The sequence below is a fragment of the Stylophora pistillata genome, chromosome 5 (genome assembly GCF_964205215.1).
Source record: "Stylophora pistillata chromosome 5, jaStyPist1.2, whole genome shotgun sequence".
In the NCBI taxonomy this organism is placed as follows: Eukaryota; Metazoa; Cnidaria; class Anthozoa; order Scleractinia; family Pocilloporidae; genus Stylophora; species Stylophora pistillata.
The window spans coordinates 4,311,031-4,326,434 of NC_142523.1; the positions used below are offsets into that span (position 1 = coordinate 4,311,031).

General features: G+C 38.3%; 4 protein-coding genes across 6 annotated transcripts in view; 1 reads left to right on the forward strand and 3 right to left on the reverse strand.

Annotated features, from left to right (window-relative positions):
• Positions 1-4,199, reverse strand: part of LOC111334986 (complex I assembly factor TIMMDC1, mitochondrial) — a 42,800-nt gene extending 38,601 nt beyond the window's left edge. Inside the window, exons 1-2 of one of the 2 annotated variants that reach the window (XM_088761361.1) lie at positions 3,876-4,199; positions 3,559-3,627 (exon numbers count right to left, since the gene is read on the reverse strand). In XM_088761361.1, the coding sequence (XP_088617487.1) occupies positions 3,559-3,627; positions 3,876-3,952 (146 nt within the window). In that variant the 5' untranslated portion in view covers positions 3,953-4,199. The remainder of the gene's footprint in view (positions 1-3,558; positions 3,628-3,875) is intronic. The other variant, XM_088761360.1, reaches the window with a different exon arrangement.
• Positions 1-15,404, reverse strand: part of LOC148729892 (uncharacterized) — a 116,661-nt gene that overhangs the window by 4,294 nt on the left and 96,963 nt on the right. The window contains exons 2-5 of the mRNA XM_088761365.1: positions 1,486-1,552; positions 1,242-1,300; positions 971-1,035; positions 297-341 (exon numbers count right to left, since the gene is read on the reverse strand). The gene's annotated coding sequence lies outside the window, so the exon portion shown is untranslated. The remainder of the gene's footprint in view (positions 1-296; positions 342-970; positions 1,036-1,241; positions 1,301-1,485; positions 1,553-15,404) is intronic.
• Positions 4,530-7,615, forward strand: LOC111332933 (E3 ubiquitin-protein ligase TRIM45). Its single transcript, XM_022938421.2, has one exon. It carries the CDS (start codon positions 4,605-4,607, stop codon positions 6,846-6,848), a length of 2,244 nt encoding a protein of 747 aa, XP_022794156.2. The 5' UTR covers positions 4,530-4,604; the 3' UTR covers positions 6,849-7,615.
• Positions 8,925-12,777, reverse strand: LOC148729893 (protein SSUH2 homolog). Of its 2 annotated transcripts, XM_088761369.1 has the most exons (4): positions 12,739-12,777; positions 11,054-11,116; positions 10,072-10,177; positions 8,925-9,568 (listed from the first exon to the last, which is right to left on the reverse strand). In XM_088761369.1, the coding sequence occupies exons 2-4, from the start codon at positions 11,107-11,109 to the stop codon at positions 9,392-9,394; spliced, it is 339 nt and encodes a 112-aa protein (XP_088617495.1). In that variant the 5' UTR covers positions 11,110-11,116; positions 12,739-12,777; the 3' UTR covers positions 8,925-9,391. The 2 variants fall into 2 exon arrangements, with proteins under 2 accessions (XP_088617495.1, XP_088617494.1); XM_088761368.1 differs by lacking the exon at positions 12,739-12,777 and having other exon boundaries at positions 11,054-11,230.

The window sequence follows — 15,404 nt, forward strand, 5'->3', positions numbered from 1 at the left end:
TCTTAGAGGGGAAAGAGTAAATGACCCACAATTTTTGTCAAAGCTAAAATAACAAAAAAACTTTTCTAAACACTACATTCTATTGTCTGTATCATGTTGAGTACTACAGTCAGTTCATTTTCTTTTTGTTATATCCGGGTATCCATGGATATTGCAGGCTTGGCTGCTAAGCCCAAGGACGTTTTAGATACGTTGGATCTGCCTACTTTTGGTGTAAACTCTTCTTGTATATTTGAGTCTGTTCCATTACAGTTAAAGACTTTGCGACACTACATTTTTCAACAAAACTTGCCTACCTCAAACCACCTCCAAATGCTGCCCCAACAGCCATTTTACACCACCTAGAAAAGATGTTACACAGAACACCAGTTGAGGTTGTTATATATGTTCAAAGCAAAAAGTTGTGGTAAATTCATTGACCTGATTAATAGTCCACTTTTAGTGAAAAACTTTCGTCACAGAAAAAATAGAATTATGACTTTTTATTCTAAGAAAAGAAGTTTTACAAACTATAAGTATTGTTCTTCTTCATGGCCTCTGTGTAGGAAAAAATGTTGTACATGTCTACGGGCTGTTTAAATTTTGTGTATGTGGGGGAAATATTACCTTTCCTTTCACCCTTTAACTTCTATGAGTGACCAAGGCAGAATTTCTCCTTACAATATCAATATGATATCAAGCAGACAAGTGATGAGAATAAAGAAAAATATCATTAGGGGATTATTAGTTGATCCAATACCAAATTCTCAAAACTAACATGAGAATTGTACAGCAAATAGTGAAGAGAATTACCAATGAAATCTTGGGAGTTTACAGGTTAACAGAAGTATTCATTTTGGAACAAAATTTTTTCAAATTGAAGCAGTGTTGTATTACTTTATGGTATTCATTGATAATTATGTGGATATTAACATATTTGTGGCACTTTTATAACCAAGGCTCTTTTAAATATGTAAAAAGTCAGTCCTACCTTAAATTAAAATATGTTTTCATGAATTTTGCCATCCATCTTTATCAAGATGCACATCACTCTGTCTAAAGAACAAAACATGGAGGACTCATTTTATTTCAGAATTGTTACCAAAAGAAAGTATTTTCAGAATATAATTTTTTATTAAATTATTGAGATTCGATGTGTGCTGTGAGTTATCAGATGCCTAAATTTGATTGTACTACAAAACCCAAAACTAATTTATAAAAGCAAACTAGACCTCACAGTCCATTCTTTGATCTCATCATACCTTTTGCCAGAAGAATTATCCAGTAGAACTGTCTGGCACAATTATCCAACAGAAGAGTCCTGCAAAATTGTCCAGCAGAATTATTCTAATTATGGAGTAAACTTTAAAAACAAGCTCTAGCATTTGAATGATCTGCTAATCTCTTTGTATTCCTTTTCACTGTCTATGTACTCAGGGGGGAGGGGGTGAGGCATGGCATAAGTAATATGGTTTCTATTAGTAATATGGTCTATATTGTACCCACCTGACTTCAAATAATGCTTCTACTCTCTACCAAACAGTTTTTCCTTCAGATTCACCATTCTGTGTAACTGTATCCCAAAATAAAATAAATACAGTAACTGTAATTCCCTTCATCGATTATGGAACAAAAATTATTTGTTATTGAACCCTTTTACTGCCATTACTTTTCTGTCAAAGCAGTCAAAGTTTTATCCTCGGCGCTTCAGAAACTCCTCCTGACGACCCATAAAACAATCACATTTAAAAGCAACCAAGTGTTTGATAAGTCAGTATAGGACTTGGTATTACTATAGGGACTTAACCCTTTAATCCCTCAGAGTGACTAACATTTTATTTCTCCTTACAGTATCACCCCTGAACCACACATTAAGGTCAGGAGAATTACGGAAATGATCATCAACTAAAGAAGCTCTTCATTATTAAACAAATTCTCCTTATCAGCACTTTAGGAAATGTATAGAGAACAGTATGGAGAATATGCACACTGATGTTAGGGTGTAAAGGGAGGAAATGAGGAATGGAGAGGAAGGAATAAAAACGTCCTAATTTTTGTGTCCTGCTCAGCTGCCATTCCAACCTTGGACAACCTTATCCTGTCCCTTGCGATAAAATATGCAGATTTATGATTAAGAAAAAACATTTTAATTTGCACTCTTTTCCATCTTCCCACCTTAAAAAAAGACTCAGCCTCCTATCATTTATTCTCAGTCCTCTTACACCCTCCCCCCCCCCCCCCAACTCTCCTGGCCCTGGTTGCTTGAAGAGTAGGTAACACTATCCACTGGATGAATCACTATCTCCTGCATAGCGCGGTACATTTTGTTAACACTTACACTCTGGGTAGTGATTTATCCATTGGATAGTGTTATCTACCCTTTAAACAGCTAGGCTCTGGGCTTTGCCCTTCTGTTCCTCTTTACCCACAAGGAGATTGGTCACCACACAGCTAATTAATTTTCTGACATCCTGGCAGTGAATTAACAAAAATGCAAAACAGCTTGAGTAAATCATACCAGTAAGAAAGAAAAAACACTAAAAAATTTAACAGCAGTAAAAGTGGTTACTTTTCAACTTAAATCAAGGATATCAAACTTCAGGGACTGACGAAGTCCTCCAGAAAGTATACCGCTAGTGTGTTTCCTAAGTGCACGACGATAAGGAGATCTTATGTGTTGACAATATTTTCCTTTTTTTACATCTGCCAAACCTTTCTTTGTAGAATGATTCCTTCAATCTCTTCCAAAGTGTACACTTTCAAAGATCTTCGTCACCTTTCACAGATGTCTTCTTTCTTAGATATTGACCTCACGGTTTTTTTATCGTCAGAAAATGTACCAAGTAATTTTCAAGCATTATTCACTGTACATCTTGGAATCAAGCGAAAAAACAAGAATTGGAAAGAATACTGTCATTAAATGTACCTAAAAGTATTAAGTATTCATTGCAAGTTAATCAAGGCGTTCAAAAAATTAGCTTCAAAATTTTTAGATGCTTTTTTTTATGCTCATCACTCTGTCTATAGAACAAAACATAAATAACTCATCAATGAATTTGAATATATGAAAATCATATGTATCTACTGCAGTTTCATGAAGTGTCATTTCATCTCAGAATTGCTACCAAATGAATGTACTTTCAGCAGATCATTATTGATGAAATGACTGAGATTCAGTGTGCTATGAGTAATGTCAGTGACCTACATTAATTTATTGTACTGAGAAACCCAAACTGAGTTAGAAAATCATTAGATCTCACAGTCCATTATTTCATCGCATCACAGTATCCTTCTCCATAAGAATAATCCAGAAAAATAATCCACCAGAATTATCCAGAAAAAGAATCCTGCAGAATTATCCAGCAAATTTATTCTAACAATGGAGTGAATTTTTTAAACAAACGCTTTTATTAGAAGGGTGATCCTAAAAGTCAGAACAGTGGAAAGGCAGAATGGTTGGAAAATGACCCCAAATCCTAAAACATGGAACAGCGGAAAATGACCCCAGGTGGGGGGGTGGGGGGGGGGGGCGGTAATGGGGAGAAACATGACATTAGTGATGGTCTCTATCGTATCCACCTGATTTCAAATAATGCTTCTACTCTCTGCCAACCAGTTTCTTCTTCAGATTCACCATTCTCAATCATTCTAGTAGTTACTTGAAAAAATGCCTTTAAGCTTGAGTAAAACATACCACAAAAAGAGAAAAACACTCAAAAGTTGAACGGCGGTAAAAGTGGTTACTTTTCGACTTAAATCAAGGATGTCAAGCTTTCAGGGGCTAATTAACGCAGTCTTCCAGAAAACATACCGATAGCGTGTTTTCTAAGCTAAGTGCGCGACAACATGGTAGATCTTGTGGTGAGAACATTATACATTTTTTACACTTTTCAAACCTTTCTTTGTAGAAGGGTTCCTTGAATCTCTCCCATAGTGTACGTTTTGAAAGATCTTCGTCACCTTTTACAGACATCTTGCTTCTTAAATATTGTCCTCACGTGTTTTTGTAGTCAGGAAATGAACTAGGTAATTTTCGAGCATTGTTAATCGTACATCTTGGAATCAGGCGAAAAAACAACAATTGGAAATAAAACTCTCATGAAATAAACCTAAGTATTCATTGCAAGTCAATCAAGGGCGAGGCATTCAATAAACAGCCTTTAAAATTGATCACTGCTCAGGAAGCCATCTTGGCCGACGAGTGTAGGGAACTGAGACCAAACCTAAACCCTAGTGCCAGTCCCTGAGTGGCCCACCGTATTTACTCTTGGCGCTTGCCTCTAAAGCCGCATTTATTTCAAGGAGCGAGTATTCCAAAACTTGACGCGACTCCGAAATATCTTTTTGAAATTTTTGCGGTACATTTTTTATCCGGCAAGAACCTAACAAAGATATTTTCTTGATCTGGCATAGCCTACTTGAAGTAGCACCCACCCCCTCCCCCGACAAGTGAGTGGTAAACTTAGATGAATTTCTTAGAAATCTTGCCTGACAAATAGGCCTTTAGGTATCATATGTGATTGGTCAATATTTATAGCATTTCATTTTTATTATTCTGTTTTATTATTCTGTTTTATTAATTTTTTACTATACAAAGCAATAGCCCTACCTTCAAACAGTCAGTCATGGATATCAAAACCTTGCTTGACAATCTCCATGAGGAAGTTTCCTGTTCTGTGTGTTTGACCACATTTACTGAACCAAAACAGCTGCCATGTTTGCACAACTTCTGCCTTCACTGTTTAACCGGAATTCAACGAAACAGTGGCCGCCATGATGTTATTACATGTCCTGAGTGTCGCAAGGAAAGCCAAGTCCCTGGAGGAAACCTAAGAGATCTGCCAACCAACTTTCGCATCAACAGCTTACTAGATGTGTTGGCCATAAAGCAGTGCAGTTCTACTGGAGTCAAGTGCAGAAACTGCAACAAAAGGAGAGTGCAAAGTTTCTACTGTTTTCAGTGTTGTGCATTCTGGTGTGAAGAGTGTATTACCGTGCATAACTTACTCCGAGAAAACAAAGAACACCGAGTACTTGCGCTGAAAGATTTTGAAGATCAAGATATTGAAGATGTCATGAAGCGACCAGCATTTTGTTCACGACAGGGCCACGAAAAGAAAAAGTTAAAATTCTTCTGTGTCAAATGTGAAGAAACTATTTGTTCTTCATGCGTTGTAACCGCTCACGATGGACATGTTAAAGTACTATTAGAAGAAGCGGCCAGTGAAAAGAAATCGCTAGTCATGTCCACGATTGAATCCAACAAAGCAAAAGCACAAAGGATGAGAAACAAAATCTTGAAACTTGACGAGAGTTCTCATAACATCGAAGCAAACGTTGCCAAAGTAAAAAGAAGCGCGCAACAGTTTGCAGAAAGCATGATCGCAGTTATTGAAGCCAAGAAACAGGAAATCTTTAATGAAGCGGATCATGAGGCGCAACAATCCCTGGAACGTTTGCGAATACAAAGAATCGAAATGGAACAGAAAGTCAAAATGATCGAAACAGCAGTCACAAAATTTGAAACGCTTTTAAAGCGAAGCACCAGCGCAGAGCTTGCAGAGTTAGATAAGGCAATAAACACAATCATCCCGAAAGAAGTCGACGATGAGCGCGAACAACTGGACTGTGACCTCGAAGGTCTGCGTCAATTAATCTTTGAGGGAAACGAAGCCTTAAAGGCAAAAACAATACATGGAGGAATTGGCCGTGTATTTAGCTCTGAGTGCAAAGCGGATAAGTCGACTGCTAAAGGAAAAGGACTCACTGAAGCGATTATTGGAATTCAAGCGAACTTTGTTTTAACAACAAAAAATGCCAAAGGACAACAGTGTTACGAAAAGCGTGACCGAGTAACTGCGGAAATAAAAAATCAGGGAGGCTATGACTGTGCAACAGAAGTGCGAGTGAAAGATAACCACGATGGTAGCTACAAAGTCAGCTATTTTGCCAAAGAAACCGGAAGATGCCAGGCAGTAGTCAAAGTGAATGAGGAAGAAGCTGGAGGCAGTCCTTTCTCGATTGAAGTTTCACCGAGACAATTCAGACCCGTGTTATCTTTTGGACAGCATGGCTCGTCTCCTGGAATGTTAAGCAGACCCTGGGGAGTGGCAGTGAATGAACGTGATGAAATTGCAGTGACTGAGTGGGATAACCACAGGGTTCAGGTATTTAGTAGCGATGGAACTTACTTAAGATCTTTTGGTAGTAAAGGTGATAGACAGGGAGAGTTCAACAATCCTACTGGGATAGCTTTTGATAAAAACAATAACATTATAGTGGTGGACTATCTTAACCACCGTGTTCAGTTGTTCAGTGAGCAGGGTGAGTACCTGAGCCAGTTTGGTGGGAAAGGAAATCTTGATCACCAGCTGTTTTATCCTCCTGGCTTAACCGTAGAGGACGATGGAAATATAATTATTGTTGCTTCAGGGAACAACTTGATCCACATGTTTTCTCCTAAAGGCCATTATTTAAATAAATTCGGGGGTGGGGGTTCATTAACCCGTCCCATTCACTGTATACAGTGTGAAAAATATCTCATAGTGTCAGACAGAGATGAACATTGTATCAAAGTGTTTGATAGGAATGGTAATTTTTTGTACAGATTTGGAAATAAGGGGGAGGGGGATGGGGAGTTCAATAACCCTTATTGTTTATCAATTAACAAGGCAGGACACATGATGGTCTGTGATTCACTGAATCACAGAGTTCAGGTACTTGATCTTAGTGGAAAGTTTATAACAAAATTTGGATCAAAAGGAGACAAAAAAGGAGAATTTAACGCTCCTATCTCTGCTGCAGTGCTCAGCGATGGTCGAATAGTTGTGTCTGAATTTAGTAACCATCGCATTCAGATATTCGAATAGACTAACATCAGTACGCCTTAAAAGATTTGAATTAATTTTATACAACTTTTAAACATGAAACTACTCTGGACAAGGGATGTATGTTGTCAGTAAGAATATTCTGAATGGTCAGTTGAACTACAAAACAACCAATCACATCACAAATTTCAAAGATTGCGCATTAGAACCCTTCAACTCCCAAAATCTGATTGGTCAATTCTCCCCTCTGGCTGCTACACGTTTCTTTGTGAATTAGTTACGAGAATTTGGAGTTAGATCAAGATAAGAACTTCTACCTGATAAGTTTCAGTATTCTCATTACCTGTTTCCTGGATAATGTATGGATATCATAGGAAGAAGTTACAGGTTAATCACTTCTGGGAGTTAAAGAGTTACACTAAGTGTGATCTGTCAGTCAGCCAAGTCAATGAGCTCTTTTAGGTCAATAATTACACAAGTTTTAAAACTTTTGTTTCATAACAAGTCTAACACGAAAACAAGAATGCAAAATTCAGTTGTACCAGATCATTAATTATGTTTAGAGGTACAGCTTCAAGTAATGTTACATCTAAGATAAAGCAATTGTACAGCCATAGGTATTTGCTCAATTGTTTTCACCATACTGAGCTGGGAACCTATTCCTGAGTTAAACCAGCAGATTATTTAGACTGTTCTTTGACATTTAATTTGGTAAAATTTTGTTATTGCATGTATAAATATGCAATATAAAATTGTAAATAATCGAAATATAAAAATATGTCAGTAAAATAGTTGTGATTGTTAGGAAACTTTACTGCATACTAAGTCTTTGATAAAAACAAAAAAGAGTGATTCGAAACTTTCTGACTGATTTACGAGCAAATTACTAGGAGAGGTTGCACATCCACCCGCTAAAATAATCTCAAAATGCATTAATAATAATTCATGAGCTGATTAGCCTATCACACGAGGCAAATCAATCACGTGTATGAACCTTTATAGCCGGTATAGAATAATCATTCTGAAAAGCCCCGAGAGGGTTTTGATTTCGGTCTCGGGGAAAATCGGGGTACAATTCATAAACAACTAAATCATCAATGAATTATTCATGAAAATATGATTACTGTGATCACTAGAGATCTTTCACGTTAATTTTAATACCAAATTATTCCCTAAAAGGCAGCATACAAAAACATTAACCGCAGTAAACAAAAAAGATTATTTTCCTGATAATTTCTGATTAGAACAAACATTCGTTCTTTTACAATTTCCCATTGTTCACAAAATTAATTGTGCAGTTTTGAATACTCTCAACTTTAACTCTAAATCCCATTTCCTCTAAGTTGGCGTCTTGAATTCTTCTTGAACTTTGCCACTCGTCAAAAATTTTGTAAGCCCACTTTGTGGCATACGGAGTAGCTCTTGGAACACAACTATCCAAGTAATCTTTTCTTCCTTCGCATTTTTTGGTTCTCGAAACACGCGTTTGGGCGGCATTTCAAGGAAAAGCTTACTGAACTTTAAAGCGCCCATAATGTCAAAAAACGTTTTTCGCTCATCTAATTCTACATTTCGGCAAATAAACTTCGGTGAAAAATTTTTTCGATTTGGATAAAACAAGATTTTTTTACGAATTTTTACAAAGTTCAAAATTGCATTTTCTTGCGGTCGACCCCTGCCGCTGATCACAAGGCTAACGTGCTCAAAATGACCACGTGACTGATGTCTGCGACGTAAGTTCAGGAACCTCACTTGACCCCAAAGCGCATATAAATACACTGGTCGAGTGCGGGTCGTTTACGATATTGGGAGCTTACGATATTGTGACCACTCTGTAGCAAATTCCCACTTGTTTTCAAGTAAGATAAGTCACAACCTAAAATCACGTGTTCCTGAACTTACGTCACGACTCACTTTTAACCGAGGAAGACTGGTGCGAATGGTGGACCAAAAACTGATAAAAAAATTGCCTTTTATCCAAATCAAAAATTTTTTTCGCAGAAGTTCATTTGGTGAAATGTAGAATTAGATGAGCGAAAAAATTTTTTTGACATTAATGGCACTTTCACAAAAAGCTTTCTGAACTTTAACAGCAGCCAAACAAGAAGCACTTTTCCCCTCTGTATGTAATTAACTTTTAATGCATTAAAATAACGTTTAGAAAAATCCCTAGAGAGGCACGGGTTTTTGAAGCTATTTAATGCATTCATATAAGGTTTGAAAAAATCCCTAGAGAGGCACGGGTCTTTGAAGCTATTTGAAAAACTCGCAGCACGTGTTTTATCGAGTCTAAAAACACTGCTGCTCGTTTTTAAATAGTATATAAATAGCTTTATTTACAAGCCGGAAGTAGTGTTTCACCCCTGACAGATCCAGGCCAACCGGAAGTTCTTTCAGCGCACCCTTGAGAGTTTGTAACGCAACTCGCTAATGCCAAATGCGCTTCCGACTGTTTTGTGAAAACCAAAATCCTTCCCAGAGATAAATAATGGCCAGTTTTTTTTTTTTTTTTGTAAAACGCGGCCATGCCCTAAACTTTGTTTCTTTTATAACTTCAAGTTCCGAAAGCATCACGTAGTTCGGGGTTACTGACTGCTCATTCGGAGAGCAGCTCTACAAAATACTGCAGGCGCAGCAGCACTTCTCTGGGGGTAGTCTGGAGCATACACTTTGTGATCATGAACGTAGACCCAGAGGCGACTTGATTGCTCCTTCCACTGGTAGGCAACTTCAGACACGGGTAATGCTCGTAGCCGTTGGCGCTGAAACAAAGACATGTCCATAGCTAATTAGTGGGGCGCGAATGTTGGGACGCCAAGAAAAGTTGTACAAACCACACAGAGTGGACGGCAGCAAGAATCTTTCCTTTAAATAATTTACTACTGTTATTACTGTTGCAAGCGTATTCCACGTGTATTTGCGATTTATTTTGCTGAGATGTGTTACTATTTGTTAACCCAAAGATGGCGGATTAGAGCTATGGATGTGACCTGATGTTACCGCCGCAGAACAATAGTTTCTTTTTTTTTTGTTTTCTTTTTATGGATTGGACATTTACTTTGATATTACATGAGGTGTGAAATGAGAAACTTGTAACCCGGATGAAAAAGCACATGTTTTGGAGTAGAGAAGAAGGTTTTTTTTGGATTTGTAAAAAAATGGCAGAGTTTCGGAATAAATTGTGTTAAACAAGTTACAAATTATGTCGATTTGAAGTCTCGGCAACACCTGGTTTAATAAATTTTCTGATTAAAGATCTATCTACCTGCATAAGAATGCTCTTGGCCGGCCACTTGGTGCTGTGTTCGTCTACCAGCGTCTTCGAGCGCATGTTTACTTGCTGGTCAAAAAAAGGTCTTGATGGGCCACACCTTAATGAGAATCACAGAGAACATGGGTGTAGTTTGGTAAGAACGAGAAGGCGAAAGAGATAAAGTCATGAGTAATCCAGGATCGTATTAATTTTCTCTTCTCTGTGATTGGTACAAAAAAGTAAAAAAACTCGCACTACTCAACCAATCGGATGCAAAACTAAAACCAGTCACGACCTGTTCGTCTGCATTTTCCCGCGCTTTAGGCGGTTTGCCTGTTTTAACTTTGATTCCTCATTGGCTCACGATTCAGGTAGTTTTCTCGTTCTTCAATCTCCCCAAAGCTCTTTCTCACATTTCCCTTTTGCTAACTTTGCTGTTGCATTTACAAATCTGGTCACTTGCGTTTTCCCGCGCTTTAGACAAATTTGTTGTTTTTATCCTAGGTTCTTATTGGCTGATTGTGATATTTCCTTCGATCTGATTGGCTGTTATGATTACTTTGCTTTTGGCTTGAAATCTCAATCGAATAGTGCGCTATGTTTATGTCGGACGAGGAAGTCTATTGGTAAGAAAAGAAAAAAACTCACCCCTGGTAGTTCTTGCTTAAATATTTCAGTTCCTTACGAATAAACGATAAGTTCAGCAGGCAACTAATCTGATTTTTCGACGAATCAAATTCCAGATCTTCGGATTTCAAAAGGAATCGAGTCCCAAACCTTTGCATTTCACAAGGTCTTCCTGATCTTCGGGTTTCGAGCTCGGATGGTCACCGGAACGCAAACCCTAGGAATTTCGAAATCTAAAATCTACATTTCGAGTCCTTGTGCGGGGACTCGGATGTTTTTGGTTTCCTCCACGTTCGTGACCCAACAAATAGCTTCGTTCGGCTTCATTAGAAAGGATATGGTTCAAAAGATTTTAGTATCAACGTACCCTTCCACGTCCACAACACTTGTCACAGCGCTTGTATCCCACAGCCATACAATCATGGCACGGCTGGGAATAAAAGTGAAATGAAACAACATGAAAAGAAGATCAGAGTAAAATCAAGCTCATTTAATAACAAATTGGTCCTTCGCTGAATAATGTGATTTTTACCTCAATTTCAAAACTGAATCATGAAAATTCAAACGCGACTCGTTGGTCGCGGCACTCGAGTCGTTTTGGGGTGATGTTATTACGCAAGAGGTTTGCGAAAAATTTAACTGCGTGCAAAGTATGTAATCTAATTACGGTCATTTGTTTATCGTATTCAGGAGTTTATTGTGGCCTGATAAATCGAACCTTGAATGAAAGCTGTATTTTCTTGAATGACAACCACATCAGCGTGTTTCGTGGTATTACAAAAAGAACAGAACGAAAACAAATCGGAAGCTCATTTAGGCGTTTTATCATTTTTTCCAGTCGCATTTGAAGTCTGAGTTAATTGATCTTATCACGGTTTCTGGCGCCTGTCTGGCGGGTGTCCTGGTGGTTGGCAGAGAAGCTTGGAATGTTTTTCACCCGCGAACTGTTTGTGGGTTCGCGGGAAAAAAACAAAGGCAAATGAAAAGGTTAAAAACGGAACTGGACGCTTTCTCCAGTAGTAAGTGATTCTGTGTACCTCTATTGTTTTAGTGACAGTGACCTTGAAATTCCAGGATGAGCATGCAAACTTCCATTTTCAGCTTATTGGTATTGTAAAAATAGAAAAAAATGTTGCCGTTGATAGGCATTTATAGATTATGCTAGTAAAAGTAGCATATTATGCTAGTAGCATTGCTTTTTTTTTGGCCAAATTATGCTAACATTATGCTCTTTTTTCCAAATTATGCCACCGTTTTTTTAAATCATGCTCTTTGAAAAAATGCAAATAAGTCCAAAATATATATTTTTTAACTGGAAGCCGTTCGTCTACAGGAAAGAAACGCAACAAACCCACAATGAATTTCAAATAAACATGTGGTTCAGGTTAGACCCGGGCTCAGTGCTTCACAGTGAACTACAAATGCTACTAGTTTAACTAAAACTTTAAATATCGATTAAGGTCACCAAGTGCTTGGGACTAGAGACAAAAAATTATCAAATAATGGCATCAAAAATGATCTGATAATTATCAAAATGCGCAAATTATGCCAGTTTGTTCGAATTATGCCAAAAATTATGCTAGCATAATCTATAAATGCCTAGCCGTTGATAGGGAGTTTTCCTCTATCTTTTGCACTCAATTTGGTCTCCAGAACTTCAGAAATGGCATTTCAGAGCTTCCAGATGTCAAAATTTTCTGGGGGGCATGCGCCCAGACCCCCCTAGATTAAGGGGTCTGACAGCCCCTTGTTGGTACGGTCGGTTACTCTCACTAACCAACTACCTGCTTAAAATTTTATTGAAACCCCTGAAATCCTCCAACGGTCATTTCACACCACCCAAAAAAAAAAAATTATACAGAACACCAGTTTAGGCTGTTATGTTCAAAGCAAAATGTTATGGCAAATTAATTAACCGGATTCATAATCTGCTTTCAAAATGACAAAATCTTCATTACAGATTTAGTAGAGTTATGACTTCTATTCTAAGAAAAGAAGTTTTACATTTACTAAGCATTGTGTAGGTACCAAATAAGGTGATTTCAGACTTACCTCCACTGGCCATAAAATTCAGTGCATCATATCTGTTGCAACAAGCCTCCTGGGCGACCACTAGAAAGCTACATTTAAGTGTAAAAAAGTATCATTTTTATATTTTTTCATTTTAACTAAACCATTTATTAGAATAGAGGTATCCATTAGAGACCACCTTGTGATTAAGATTTTCTTTTTTGGAGCTTTGAATTTGTATCCTTGGGAGGTTGAGGGGGTTGTATAAAGTCTCTCTAATCAGTTCAAGAAGATTCAAGTAAAGTACGACTACCATAATCCTATATTTTTTTGACAATCATCTCAAAATTGCCCTTAGAATTGTGATAACAATTATTCAACAGAAAGGTCAAGTCTGCTCTTGAACCTACTAACTTACACCACTAGAACTTATCCCTGTTTCTACTGCAAGAAGTGCCAATGAGTGCTACTTTCCCCACTGGATGGGATGGATGGCAGGTAGACCCCCCTGACAGTTTGCTGCAACCGGTTTCAACTCTTGAGGTACACAAAGGTATATAGTCTTTTCCAAGAAAACACCACAATGGTTTGGTTTGGGCTGCAATTGAGACCCCTTAATTCTGAGCCCAATGAACTGACCACAAGTCTACTGAATCTCTTATGTAACACTAGATATTTTAGCAAAGAAGTGTAATTTACTTCAGCCAAGTGGTCCTCCATAGCATGAGGCAACTAATAGTATTGCTCAGTATTCCCCCTTGGAAGGGACACCAGTCCATCACAGATTAATTAACCTGCAGCAAATTGTCAGGCTTCCCTGACAGTTAGCCCGCTACCCCTTTATTCTCCTGGGTGAGGAAAGGTACTGATAGAGTGAGGTATCTATTCAGGAGCACAGCACAATGGCTTGGGGGAGGGTTAGGAGTCCTGTGCACTGACCTTGAGGTCACTGCGTTTCCCACACCCCTTACCTGTAAACACCAGCAAAGGTGCCAGCTCTCCATTCCCAATGCCATCTTTACTTAACAAATCCCACAACAACAGATGTATGATGCAACAGATACGACGCTGAGCGTGCATTACAGATCCATGTACAGTCAATTGGTTATGTTGCCGAAAGCTGTCATCTATAATTTGATAACCAAACCATCGCCAAAGACAAGTAAAAACAGTTGTGGTAAACTTGACTGTTCTTATTTGCTCCATCTCTGGAAAAAGTCTTTCTTCATGAGCCCGTTAACCGACTGAGAGTAGATAGAGGATATGGCGGTGATCTAAATCTTACGGAGTGCGTTGTTTCTTTTGTCACGAGAACTCGGTTGTGCGGCGTTACGTAATTAGTCGAGTTTTTGGGGTTTCCTTTTCAATGAACACTTGTAGTCATAGTCTTTGTTGAAGTTAAATTTATCGGTTCTTTGAAGCAAAACTTCCGTAATTTGCCATAGAGGATTTGGGTAGAAGGAAGAAATTTAACATATTAATAAATTTTAAAGAAACATATGGTGTGTAGGCAGGGACCTACACACCATATGATCTAGAAAATCAGTCAGTAAATCGACGTGGAAGAACATACACGTGACTAATATGTGACTCTTTGATATGTTCAGGTGTGTATGTATTTCAAGCATGATAACAGAACATCAAGTTGTGTGGATTCGGTGTTTTATAAACCATTCGTTCAGATATGCAGTGTTAGCAGCGTCTTTTGGGTTAGTAGGGAGAAGCAGATGGAGTGTAAGAAGGAAAGGCAGCCTGGGCGAGGCAGTGAAAGGAATGTTGAGAGATAGAAGAAAAAATCTCGCATTAAATTTACAGCTTTTTCGTAGAAGTCACGATCTTCCTTAACACCTTCAAGAAAATGAGGGCCAACCTCTTTTCTGACAAACTCTCTATTATCTGATTGAAAACATGTCTGTCTCAGGTGACGATCTTCCTAAACACCTTCAAAAAAATGAGGGTCAGCCTCTTTTCTGCCACACCTTCCATTATCTGATTGAAAACATGTCTGTCTCAGGTGAGCGCTACAAACTGAGCTTTGAATGTCTGAGGTCAACCTAAACTTAGACAACTCTCAGAAATCTTACACGTCAAATATGTCTCCTGGTTTCTCATGTAATCGGTCAATATTAATAGCATTTCAACCACAAGACTACATGCGTACAGTACTAAGTTGTTTAACAGACAACTGGCATCTCGGTAGTTGCTAATTATGCCGCGACTAACTTAACGGCCTGCTCCCAGTTGGCTTGTTAGCTCAATTGGTAGAGCGATGCACTAGTATCGCAGAGGTCAGTGGTTCGAATCCCGTACTAGCCTGATTTTTTTCAGGTCTGATTTTCGCTATTGCATAAATAGCGCTCTCTACTGCGAGGATCGTGCATCATACGTATGCCGCGATCGTCGATTGCAGGTTGGTCTGCGAGTATTTTTCTCTGCAATCTAAAAGAAAATTCAACTTTACACAAAATAAAAGTGACAAAATAGAAAACGAAACAGATGACATCCATGGCAAGCAATTTTACGCTGCCTAAGGCCCAGTTCAAACGTCGGATTTCACATGTGCCGAACTTAACTCCTATTTCAGTCGACTAAAATAGTTAAGTAGGGCATTTGATTCAAACGTCGAATTTTACCCTGTCGAAATTAACTCTATTCGCTGTCAATATTCCGAGGCGCACTACTTATTTGCTACACGAAGACGTCTGTTA